Source organism: Molossus molossus, unplaced genomic scaffold, assembly GCF_014108415.1.
Source record: "Molossus molossus isolate mMolMol1 unplaced genomic scaffold, mMolMol1.p scaffold_m16_p_18, whole genome shotgun sequence".
NCBI classification, from domain to species: domain Eukaryota; kingdom Metazoa; phylum Chordata; class Mammalia; order Chiroptera; family Molossidae; genus Molossus; species Molossus molossus.
The window spans coordinates 53,545,012-53,558,536 of record NW_023425353.1 but is presented as its reverse complement, the minus strand read 5'-3'; the positions used below and the strand labels follow the sequence as shown (position 1 = coordinate 53,558,536).

General features: G+C 36.9%; 1 protein-coding gene across 14 annotated transcripts in view; it reads left to right on the top strand.

The window, feature by feature from the left end:
• CLASP2 (cytoplasmic linker associated protein 2) overlaps window positions 1–13,525 on the top strand; it is a 158,665-nt gene that overhangs the window by 28,149 nt on the left and 116,991 nt on the right. Inside the window, exon 1 of one of the 14 annotated variants that reach the window (XM_036266078.1) lies at window positions 7,076–7,698. The exons of the other annotated variants lie outside the window; for them this stretch is intronic. Coding sequence (XP_036121971.1) covers window positions 7,683–7,698 — 16 coding nt within the window. The 5' untranslated portion in view covers window positions 7,076–7,682. Of the gene's footprint in view, window positions 1–7,075; window positions 7,699–13,525 lie in introns of those variants that run through there. 14 annotated transcript variants of the gene reach the window in all.

Below are 13,525 nucleotides of genomic sequence, written 5' to 3'. Positions count from 1 at the left end.
GCATAAATTGACTTCAGCACTACCAGTTCTCACCCTGACTGCCAGCTGTTTCTCACTCCTCTGAATAGAAGGTGTTTTAAGTGCCTTGTCCTTATTTTTCCAGCATTTACCTCTGTCCATTTCCATAGAAATCAGAAACAGCAGGAAGATGGAGAGTTGTTAAAATTCCTTGAATTAAAACTTTTGTGTTTTCATGCCATTTAGAGTGCATTCACAACTGTGTATTCCAGACTTTGTAGTTACAACTTTCAGAAAAAGAATATAATGCATATTATAAATTTAAGATATCTATTATTTGGTATGGTATATGTTTAAAGTACTATCATTCTTGTATTTTGTGGAGGTTATTTCTGTTACCTTCAAAATAGATTCTTTTGTTCCCTATTCTTTTAGCTCTTATTTCTTTTACTCTTACTTATCTCTTCATAAACGAGGTTTGGGGTTGATATTTGTCATTTATTTCTCTTCGGGGAGTCTTCAGAGATTTTCTTATATTGGAGATTATGATCTGAATATTGCAAGTATGGTCAAATGTGAATGTTAAAGCCATATATATGTATATTGGGGTGTAGAAATTGGTCATGAAATTTTTGATGACAATATTATGGTGTTACTGAAAAATGCTTTAATAGAGTCATTAATAAAGAAGGAGATTAGAAGAGGGAAGCCTGTTTATCATGTTGGCAGGCCCTCACCCCCCCCCCCCCCCCCGTCTTGTCTTTCTTTTCTCTCAGTGATCTAATCCATCCCAAAGGCCTTAAATGGTAATTATTTGCTGATGACTCTTAAATGTGTAGCTCTAGCCCTCATTCGGCCTCTCCCTTATGTTCTAGATTTGGTAGTCTGTGATCTCTATGACATTTCCATCTAGATGCCTAATGAGCATCCCAGGCTTAACATGTCCAAAATTGAAATCCTGTTGTTTCTTCCTATTCTTCAAATCTATTCTTCCTCTAGTTTCCCCATTTCAGGCAGTAGTACCACTATCAGCTCAGGTTAGAAATCTTAATTGATCCCTAATGAGTCATTTACTAATTAGTTATTTCTTCCCCTGAAATATTGATATATCCCAAATTGCGTTTTCCATCTCTACTGCTAAAACCCAGCTCTAATCTCCTTTAGTTTTTACCTAGATTATTACAATAGATTTCTCTTCCATGTTTGCTCCCTGGACTCTTGTTTTCTGTCCAGAAGTGAGAATAATCTTAAAATGTAAATTAGATCATGTCACAATGTGAAGAAGACGGTTAAAGATTCTGCCTCAGCGAGCCTACATTCTAGTAAGCGAGGAGAGATCATAAACAAGTGAACAAATGGGTGTCCAGAGTGATTACAGTTGGTGATGGAAAAAATATAACTACCATTTGTTTAATGAATTTAATGAGATTAATTTAAATTATTCCTGAAATTGCCCTGGCCAGTTTGGCTCAGTGGTAGAGCGTTGGCTCGTGAACCAATGAGGCCTGGGTTTTATTCTGGCCAAGGGCACATGCCTCAGTTGCGGTTCGTCCCTGGCCCTGTGCTGGGGGCAATCAGTTGATGTGTCCCTTTCACACTGATGTTTCTCTCTTTCTCTCCCTTTCTCTCTACCTGAAGATAAATAGAAAAGTATCCTCGAGTGAGGATAAAAAATTATTTCTAAAATCCTTGCTGCCAAATCAAAAGCCATTAAGTAAAAATTATTTCCACTAATATTATGGTATATTTCATCTCAACCCAGAATACTTGAATAATTTTTTTTTTAATTTTAATTTTTTTAACTTATTTTTTTGTTACAGATGTTTCTCCTTTTTTACCCCATTGACACCCCTCTCCCCACCCCACCCCCGCCCCCGTCCCCAGCTTTGTTGTCCATGTGTATTGGTTATGCGTACATGCATATAAGTTCTGTGATTATATTCTTCCCTCCCCCTCCTCCCCCTCTTCTGAGGGTTGTCAGTCTGTACCCTACCTCCACGTCTCTGGGTCTACCATATTCCTCAGACTGTTATGTTCATTATATTCCGTATATAAGTGAGATCATGTGGTATTTGTCTTTTTCTGCTTGGCTTATTTCACTTAGGATAATACTATCCAGGTCCCTGCATGTCGTCTCAAAAGATAAGAGATCTTTCTTTCTTACAGCTGCATAGTACTCCATTGTGTATATGTACCACTGCTTTTTTATCCATTTGTCTACTGATGGACACTTGGGCTGTTTCCAGATCTTAGCTATGGTAAATAGTGCTGCTATGAACATGGGGGTACATATATTCTTCCTGATTGGTGTTTCAGGCTTCTTTGGGTATATTCCTAGAAGCGGGATCACTGGGTCAAATGGAAGTTCAATTTTTAATTTTTTGAGGGAACACCATATTGTTTTTCATAGTGGCTGTACCAGTCTGCATTCCCACCAGCAGTGTATTAGAGTCCCCTTTTCTCCACACCCTCGCCAACACTTGTTTGATGATTTGTTGATGGTGGCCATTCTGACAGGTGTGAGGTGATACCTCATTGTTGTTTTAATTTGCATCTCTCTGATGATTAGTGATGTTGAGCATTTCTTCATATGTCTCTTGGCCATTTGTATGTCCTGTTTGGAGAGGCGTCTATTCAGCTCCTCTGCCCATTTTTTAATTGGGTTCTTTGTCTTCCTTTTGTTGAGTCTATGAGCACTCTATATATATTGGAAATTAACCCCTTGTCTGATATATCATTGGCAATGATGTTCTCCCATATAGTGGGTTGTCTTTCCATTTTGATGATTGTTTCTTTTGCTGTGCAGAAGCTTTTGAGTTTGATGTAGTCCCATGTGTTCATTTTTTCCTTTGTTTCTGTTGCTTTAGGTGATGTATCAGTGAAAATTCTGCTGCGTATGATGTCCAAAATTTTGTTGCCTACATTTTCTTCTAGAATTTTTATGGATTCACGGGTCACATTTAAGTCTTTTATCCATTTTGAGTTGATTTTTGTGTATGGTATAAGTTGATGGTCTAGTTTTATTTTTTTGCATGTAGCTGTCCAATTTTCCCAACACCATTTATTAAAGAGGCTGTCTTTACTCCACTGTATGCTCTTACCACCTTTGTCAAATATTAATTGAGCATATTGCCTTGGGTCCATTTCTGGGTTCTCTGTTCTGTTCCACTGGTCTATATGCCTGTTCTTGTGCCAGTACCAGGCTGTTTTGATTACAGTCGCTTTATAGAATAACCTGATATCTGGTATTGTGATCCTACCTACTTTGTCCTTCTTTTTCAAAATTGCTGTGGCTATTCGGGGACTTTTTTGGTTCCATATGAACTTTTGAAGTATTTGTTCTAGTTCTGTGAAATATATCGTTGGTATTTTGATGGGGATTGCATTGAATCTATAGATTGCTTTGGGTAGTATGGACATTTTAATGATGTTAATTCTTCCAATCCATGAACAAGGTATGTGCTTCCACTTCTTTATATCTTCCTCTATTTCTTTTTTCAATGTCCTGTAGTTTTATGCAAATAGGTCCTTTACTTTTTTGGTTAAGTTTATTCCTAGGTATCTTAATTGTTTTGCCGCGATGGTAAATGGGATTGTTTTTTCAGTTTCTCTTTCTGTGAGTTCATCATTGGTGTATAAGAATGCCGTCAATTTCTTGACATTAATTTTGTATCCTGCTACTTTTCAAAATTCATTTATTAAGTCTAGTAGATTTTTGATGGAGTCCTTAGGGTTTTCTATGTATAATATCATGTCATATGCAAATAATGCAAAGGAATAATGCATATGCATGTCATATGCAAAGGAAGTTTCACTTCCTCCTTTCCAATTTGGATCCCTTTTATTTTTTCCTCATGTCTGATTGCTGTGGCTAAGACTTCCAGTACTATGTTAAATAAGAGTGGCGAAAGTGGACGTCCCTGTCTTGTTCCTGTTCTTAATGGAAATGTTTTTAGTTTCTGCCCATTGAGTATGATGTTGGCTGTAGGTCTTTCATATATGGCCTTTATTATGTTGAGATATGATCCCTCTATTCCCACATTGCTGAGCATTTTTATCAGAAATGGATGGTTTGAATAATTTTTATAGGTAGAAAAATGTATCAATTGAACACTGAAAACTTTTTCATAAGTAACAATTTTAATGCAAAAAATAGTTTGTACCTATAACCTGTCTAGTATCACTCAGTAGTTAGAGCATCAGCCCAAGCACCAAAGGGTGGCAGGTTTGATTCCTGGTCAAGGGCACGTACCTGGGTTCCAGGCAAGTGTGGGAGGCATCCAATCACCGTGTCTCTCACATCGATGTATGTTTCTCTCTCCCTCCCTTTCATTCTCTCAAGAAAATCAGTGGAAAAAATAATCCTCTAGTGAGTGTTAACAAAACCAAAAAGTTTGTACATAAAGAATGTAATAAAGGTTTATTCAACTCCTTTTTTATTTCTGCACCATTTTTCCCCACAAAATTTTCAGCATTTTGTTGGCTCATTGTTGTTATACACTCAAACTAAAACTGTAAAATAAAACGAATAGAACAGGCCTTGGCCGATGTGGCTTAGTTGGTTGTACATCATCCTGTACACTGAAAGATTGCTCGTTTGATTTCCAGTTGGGGCACATGCCTGGGTTGTGGGCTATATCCCCCAGTAGGAGGCATGCAGGAGGCAGCTGATTGATGTTTCCCTCTCACATTGATGTTTGTTTTTTTCTCTCTCCCCCTCTCCCTTCCTCTCTCTCTAAAAATAGAGTAAATAAATTTAAAAATTCTTTAAAACGAAGTAATAGAACAGGAGGACATTTTAGGTCAAAATAAAGACTCAACATGAAAACTTATAAAAATAGTTCATGCACATAGACTGAAGAGCCATTAAAGATACCATCTTAGCCCTGCTGGTGTGGCTCAGTGGATTGAGTGTTGTCCCATGGACTGAGAGGTCCCAGTTCAATTTTTAGTCAGGGTACATGCTCAGATTTCCGGCTCAGTCCCCAGTAGGGGTGTGCAGGAGGCAGCCAATTGCTGTATCTCTCTCACATCGATGTTTTTGTGTTACTTTAAATATGTTTTTATTTAATTTTTTAGAGAGGGAAAAAGAGAGAGGGAGAGAGAGATAGAAACATTTATGTGAGAAACATCATTTGGCTGCCTCCTGCATGCCCCCTACTGGGGATCAAGCCTGCAACCTGGGCATGTGCTCTGATTGGAAATCGAACCAGGACCTCTCAGTCCATGGGATGGTGCTCAATCCACTGAACCACACTGGTGGGGCTCACATCAATGTTTCTCTCTCTCTCTCTCTCTCTCTCTCTCTCTCTCCCCCCCTTCCTTTCTCTCTCTCAAAAAAATCAGTGAAAACCTATTAACAAAATTAAAAAACACCACCACCTTTTCTATCTCTCACTTTGTGTACATATACAAAGCAAATTGTTGTGAGTTCACCCAAATCTGGCATTTAATTCAAAGTAGTTCCATATGATATTCTGTGACTAGAAACTATTATGGTAAGTAAAATTTTTTTAGTGTGCCTTTGCCCGAAACCATAATAATGAAACAACACGCTTATATTAATTTAAAGTGTTTTGGTATGAAAAGTCGTTTTGTTAAATACAGACAATAAAAACCAGAGAATTTTGGCCCTGGCCCGTTTGGGTCAGCAGTTAGAGCTTTGGCTCATGGACCAGAGAGTCGCTGATTCAGTTCTGGTCAAGGGCATGTACTTGGGTTGTGATTCGGTCCCCCGGCCCTGGTTGGGGTTGTGCAGGAGGCAACCAATCAATATATTTTACATCCATGTGTGGTCCCCGTCCCCCCCTCCCTTCCCTTTTCCTCTCTCCCTCCCTCCCACTCTATCTGAAGATAAATGGAAACATATCCTCAGGTGAGGATTAAAAAAAAACAGGATTTTGTTGTAAAGGTGGTATGACTTGAGGAATCATTATAGCTAAAAGCTGTCATCTTAAGTCATTAAGTGAAGTAAGTAAAATATGGATTTGGTAAGTAACTCAGTGATGCCACTTTAGAATAGTGGGGCAAATTTCTCTGGAAGTTGATATATTTGAATTGAGACCCAATAAAGGAGAATGAGCTAGTCATGGGATATGGTATGAAAAGTGTTTTGGGCAGAGAAAACATGACCATAAAGATCCAGAGGTAGAAAAAGACTTAGTATATGTGAAGAACAGAAGGAAGGCCAGGGCGAGCTAGAGCTCATTGAGGCTAGGTATGATTTAGAAGAACACAAAATAAATTATATCATCTGAGATTTGAGCATTTCATTTAGTTTAGAAATAGTGAGAAATGAACAGCATTTTTTGTCTTGAGGATGTTTCAAGACTGACTTTAATTATTGTATTACAAAGTGTAAGTTAGGCAGAATCCCTAAGTGCATTGGAATTAGCTCCTCCAGTAGAAGAAAACTGGATTTAAAATTAATCAGATTGTGGCTGAAAGGAGGCAACACCAGCCCTGCTATAAGGAAAAGGCTGAAGGTTGCAGGCCCTGCTATAATCATAGCAGGGCCTGATGTCGTCATGGAGCTTTCCAGACAGTCTCCTACGCTAATCGAGATGTAAACACCAACAGTGTTGATGGCTCTGACTGCTAGTCTTTTTCTCCCTCACTATGAAAAATCTGTGTATAATTCTGATTTGTCTAGTGTGTGTATAGGACCTAATGCAGTCTTGGCATGTAATCATTGTAAAATATTCCCAGCTTCTCAGTTTGAAACAATTGCTAGGAAAAGAATTGGTCTAGGACGCTGGCTATAAAATAATGCATAGAAACTAGGCTTTCATATTACCTTGATATTTGGTTTATTAGAGGCAATACGATAATCTACAGTTTAGCTTTTCTATATGTTTATAACATACCCTTTGGTGAAAAGCAAAACACCTCTTCTTAGGTTGATTTTTAAAGGTATCTTTATGACCATTGAGCCCCAGGGCTTTCTGAGCTTGACAATGTGCTGATGGTTGTGCAGCTTGGATGGAGGGTGCTCCGTGTTCCTGCAGCTGCGCACTGGCGAGGTTCTCTCCACCAGAAGCAAGCTTTGTTCTGCGTGGCCCTGCTGTCCACACACAGAACAGCCTTTGATGGGCTGCCTTTGACGTGATTTGTTTACGGCAGCCAGAAATGCTTCCTGCATAATGAGAGCAGTTAATCATGGAAACTGGGCTATTCCTGTTTGTGCACTTCTAGCAATCTTCTGTTGTAAATATTAAAAGGATGAAAACCTTTTAAAAAGGCACAAATCAGTTAATCCATCAGATCATGTGATTGCTACTGATTACATGGATATCTTTAGGGAAGCAGAAAATGATTGCTGAACACATGCCTTGTGTTTTGATGACTGCATTAAAAGTCCCCCAGTGGAATGGCATTTATTGGTTCTCAGAGCTTTTCTTACATTAAATTTCAGTTGGCCAGTACAAGGAGAAACATCATAACCTGTATCTAACTGTCTGTGTACAGTTAAAGAATAATCTTGATCAAGCACTGCTATGCTCTGCTAAATAGACGAGGGTTTTCAACAAGACCCCAGACTTTTATTTTGAAGTGGAGTAGCAGCTGTTGGCTATTGCGGTGCAGAGCTGCAGCGCGGCCTGGGTCACACAGTGCTCCCGGTGTCTGCAGGCTGCAGGCCGAACCCAGTGGCGCAGGCACTGAGCTGCATTTATTTGCTGTGCTGTTTGACCTCTTGGTTTGAGAGAGCTCCCTGGACCATCTGAATGGCTATGGGAGATGGTGAGTAAGATTTATTTTTCTTCTTTTGCTTGTGTTCTACACTTCCTTTTAAAGTGATGATCATTTGCTATGTAAATAATATATTTCTCCCTAAAGAATGAAAGGGGTGTGTGTGTGTGTGTGTTGTGTACTCATGTATGCATGTATGCACGTGTGTGCTTACTCGTCATTTGGTATCTTTTTCTACTTAATATGTGTGTATGGGATCTGGCAAATATAAGGTGACAATTTACCTTGCAACCCAAGCAAGCCCTCAGTCTTTGGTGGTGGATGTGAAGATGCAGTATTGGAAGAAATATGGAATATATGCAAAAGATTTAAAGAGAGAACACGGCCTTTGGAAAAATGACAGGTTTTGCCAGGAAGGTTGGTTAACTAGCTTGACATCTTTCCTGTTGTATTTGACAACAAGTAGAATTCTGTGGTATAAAGTAGTTAGAGAAATAAAATGGCTTGCCATACACACTTAATATGCTTGTGATTTGTCAATGTCCCTAGTAAATAATTCTCTAGAAAATATTTAGTCTTTTACAATTTCTGTGTAAGATATTAATTTAAGTAAATAATGGATCTTGCCAGTGCTTTATTATGATAGCAGTAATCTAAAAAAATATTTTTATAGTGCATTTTAGTTTCCCAAAGCACTTTTCGTATACTTAGTATACATTAACTCTTCAGGTACAGATAACTCTGTGAAGTATACAGAGTATTTTGGTATTTCCATTTCACAGATCGGAAAACTGAGACTGAGAGTCCCAGGCACAGAGAGCAAACTGGAACCAAATCTGGTACATTTGTATTGTCCTTGATAACAATACTTGCGCTCTCCCCCCCCCCCCATTATTAAACCTTTTGTTAAGATGCTTAGAGGTATACCTTCTAATCTCATCAAAACTAAAGATATATATGAAGGGGAATTTGAGGTTACTCAAAAATGTTTTGTGTATTTTTTTCACTAGGTTCTTAAGGAAGACTGACAGTATTTGGGAGTTTTAACTCTAACAGTTTCAGCCTTCCTTATGGCTATATAATGACTTCCTGTTGGGACTATGAGGAATAGGGGTGCAAACTTACCAAAATGATTATATTAGTAAACGGTCATTTAAACTAATATGCACATGTTAATGGGAATATGATAGTAAATTTAGTTTTGCATATTGTTATGGTTTATTCCAAGAATTTTCGGCAAAAAAAAAAAAGAATTCATATAACTGTTTTATATGTCCTTATATAAATAACAATATAATTTTAACTACTAATTTTTAAGGTAACAGCCATCAAGTGTTCACATATACTTAAGGACATTGCCAAGTTCGTGTGTTTACAATCTTAATTTACAGGCAACTCTAAATGTTGCATTTGGTTTGGGCCATATCCAGATTTTATTTCTTTCTTAAACATAAAGGTTCAGTGGCTATCAACATATATTTACTTAGTTTTTCTGTTTTCACGTGGTATATAAACGCATTCCAAATGTTTAGGAATGTCTTGATTTTAAAAAAAGTAAAAATAACAACCTCTTATAAAGCTCAGAGGGTAACCTTTCTGTTCATTCTTTTCTTCAAAATGGAAATACCTTTATTGTATTTTATTGATAATTACAATAAATATACCTTTATTAAAAATTTTAAATCTGTACAATAAATAGTAAAGATATAGATATATGTCTTGAGATTTATAGTTATTAACATTTTCATATATACTCCTCTGTGTATTTAGTCTTTCACATATAATGCACATAAACCATACTATTACTATGTGAACATATATATAACAAATGGATTACGCTATTCCTATGTTGTTTTTTATTCCTTCATTTTTAATTATGAACTTAACACAAACACAATCTTCTTTTCAAAATTTAAACAATGCAGATAGAGCAAAAGTCCCCTTGGAAGTACCTCTAAGCCTTAATCCCAGGTATAAACAGAGATGAACACTTTTATTAGTATGGAGTTTGTTTTTCCATACCTTTTACTGTGCCTTACATGCATATTAAGTATCAAAATAAGTGGTTTTGTTTTTACTGAGTTTACATAAATTATATCAGTCTGAACATATATTTGCCATTTGCTATGTACTCAGTATGACATAGAGATTTTTTTTTTAAATGTAATCATGTGTAACTGCCTTATTTGTTTGAACTGTTGCATAGAATTCCATAGTATTGGATGTATCATAACCATTTCTTCTTTTATGGAATTTTAGATTGTTTAATCACATATAATTTTTCTAAATGATTATGACAAAATACCTTTATACAAAACATGTGTGTATATACACATACACCTACACGTATATATTTCTTAAAATAGTCTAGAAGTAGAATTTCTGGATCAACTTTTTTTACTTCAAATTAAGTTAGCTCTAGCTAATTTCCTCTGAAAGAGGCTTTACCACTTACCACCAACATTGCCTGTTATCCTGAATTCTTTTCAGTTTTTGTTATTAACCTTTTATAAATTTTCTTATCAGATGAGTGAAAAATATCTCACCCTTTCATCCTCATCCGAGGACTTTTTTTTTTTTTTCATTTTTTGTTCAGATAGAGTGGGGGGGCGGGGAGAGAGAAACATCGATGTGAAAGGGACACATCGAGTGGCTGCCTCCTGCACAATCCAACCAGGGCCGGGGACAAACTGGAACCCAGGTACCTGCCCTTAGCGGGAACCGAACCCAGGTCTCTCTGGACCACAGGCTGATGCTCTAACCACTGAGCCAAACTGGCCAGGGCAAATATCTTTTAAAAACACCTCTGCTTTTTAATGAGGTTGATCATCTTCATACATTTGTTCATTTGTATTTCTTTTTCTGTGGATTGCCTTCCTGCATCCTTAGGCAACTTTTTGGTTATTTGACTTTTTTGTTGCTTATTTATAGTTGCTCTTTATCTATTCTGGTTATTCATCTAGTATCTATTAAATATGTTATATAAGCTTAACTTCAGCAAACTTGGATTTGTGAAGCACTATAAAGACTATCAATTGAAGAGTTTCAGGTATCTTTCTGTTTAGTTATATTTATCCTTACCCAGGAGTATAAAACTAAACAGTAAGATGATTGTGAAGTAACTCTGGACACTCAAACCTGATAGAGTTAAAAACCTGTAGGATTATTATGTGGCACTGAGCCCTGCAATCTGCCTCAAAAACTCATGAGAGGAATTTGGCCTTTTGTTGTTATGCTGCTGAGTGGATGGAAAGAAACCAGGTTTTGTTGCAAATAGACTATTTGTAAACTTTTAATATTTCAACACAGTTTATTATTTCAAATAGGAATCTTTTTAAAAAATGTATACAACTGATAATATAACTTTGGCTTTCTAGAAGTAAGCCTTCTGGGACCACTCCAAATTGACATAAAACTACTGGTTTGGGGCTAGGGAACAATAGTAAGAAATTATGCTGAATACTGAATAGATCTCTTCCATACCCTGCAGTATTCTGTGATTAGGTAATTTAAATCACTGAAAGAAATCAACTCTGCCCTGGCCGGTTTGGCTCAGCGGTTAGAGCGTCCGTCTGCGGTCCGGAGAGACCCGGGTTCGGTTCCTGCTAGGGGCATGTACCTCGGTTGCAGTTTGTCCCCGGCCTTGGTTGGTCGTGCGGGTGGCGGCCACTCGATGTGTCCCTTTCACGTCGATGTTTCCCTCTCTCTTTCTTCCTCTCTCTCCCTCCCACTCTGTCTGTGCAAAAAATGGAAAAATGTCCTCGGGTGAGGATAAAAAAAAAGAAAAAGAAAGCAACTCTAATTTACGGGCAAAAATACCAACTTTTCTTCTAGGAGCAATGACAAGGGGGAACAAGTTTATAAGGAGAAAAAGTAAACTACAAGAGACAAAAGATTGAGCACTTAGCAACAATAGAAGCAGTAAGAAGTGATATTAAGATTGAAAATCTTAGCTTTCTTGAAGCAGGCCTATTTACCCATTTGGGTGCAAGATGTTGGACACCAGTAGCAACATAGCCTCAAACACGATAAGGTTTATGTCTGTCTTTTCTTTGTAGGATGGTATACTTGATGTTCTTGATAGCTATTATGACCAACCTGTAGCTGTCATGAAAATTTACGTGAAATGACTAGATTTTGTAAAGGTTCTGAATAAACCTTATTATGAAGTGCATTTATTATTTAGTTTGATATTATGTTTTTATGAAATAATGTTAATTTGATTAATACCAGATAATGCTTTAAATTGTGTTTGCTCCTTTACTTCATTGAACTATTGAAGGTCTTGAATTTTTAAAGGGCCCCTTTAAAGGAAAGGATAAATGTCTTCAAATAGTTAATACCGAGAGTATCTAGAAATTTTAAGAGACTTTATCAAATTTTTTGGTCTCTTAAAATCTGTATGAAATAAACTTTCTTTTTTTAAAATAAATAAAATAGTTTTGTTTAAGACTGTGCTGCTGAGATATTGTCAAGTGAATATTAAAATTTGGTCATTGCTTTATTTTGAAGCATTTGGATTTTCAGTTTCTAATTGTTTTACTGGAATTTTTCATTTTAGTTTTAATGAAGACATTTCAAATTTTTACTGTTTTATTCTTTCACTTCTGAGGGCTTGTGATTTTCTTCAGCTCTGGGAAATCTGTTATTTATTTGATAAGTTTCTCTCCTTCATTAGTTTTAGTCTCTCTTTATGGAATTATTATTGGTCAGCTGATTAAGCTCCTGGGATGATTCACTGTGTCTTTTTTGTTTGTCTTCTGAGTTGTACATCTTTCTTTTTTACTCTGTATTCTGGGGAATTTCCTTGACTCTCATCTAGTTCTTTTATTAAATTTTAATTTTGCCAAATAAAAGTTCAAATGGTCCCAAGAACTTGGTTTTTCCTTTTCTGATGGCTCCATTTTTATGGAATTGTGTGTATGTGTATGTGTACACATGTAAGCATGAACATACACACCTGTAGAATATTGAGCTCCCTGAGATGGGGGTGGAAAGAGCTTAATGATGAAATCATTTCGTAGATATTTCAGTTGTTCTTTGCTCATTATTCCTGTATTTTCTGGCTTCGATATTATCACTTTTCTGTCATTCTACAAGGTACATCAGTTCTTTCTGCTGTTTTAGTAGGCTTCTGAGAATTCTAAGTTGTATCTTTGCTGTGGTGTTATTCTTCAAAAGCCTTCCATCCTTTTTATTTGCATTTTATGAGAATTTGTTGCTATCTTTTAGGTGCTGATTTCACATACTTTGCCCCGCCTTATTTTCTTTGCTCTTATGATGTTACTTATCATTTTATTGGGGTTCCATTGCAGGGTTTTAAGGAAGAGAGTAAAGTGATTCAAGTGATTTTTTTTTGTTTTTTTTGTTTTTTTTAGGAAAAATTTCAAACATACTCAGAAATAGAGATTATTGTGATAAACCTCCATTACCATCCATTATCCAGCTTCAAGAAATTATCAATACATAGTCTATTTTTATTTATTAGTATTCCTATCTATCCCAGCCCTACTATCTTTTTTGGACTAGGATATGTATGTGTGTGCACGTGCATATTTCCTTGTTTCATGAATATCTTTTTACTTTTTTTTTATCCTCACCTGAAGACATTGTTCCATTTTTTGTTCAGATAGAGTGGGAGGGAGAGAGAGGAAGAGAGGGAGAGAGAAACATCACCGTGAAAGGGACACATCAAGTACCTGCCTCCCGCACACGACCCAACCAGGGCCAGGGACAAACTGCAACCGAGGTATGAGCCCTTAGCAGGAGCCGAACACGGGTCTCTCTGAATCGCAGGCCGACACTCTAACCGCTGAGCCAAACTGGCCAGGGCGATATCGTTTTACATTTTAAATTGGGATTCAAACAAGGTTTACCG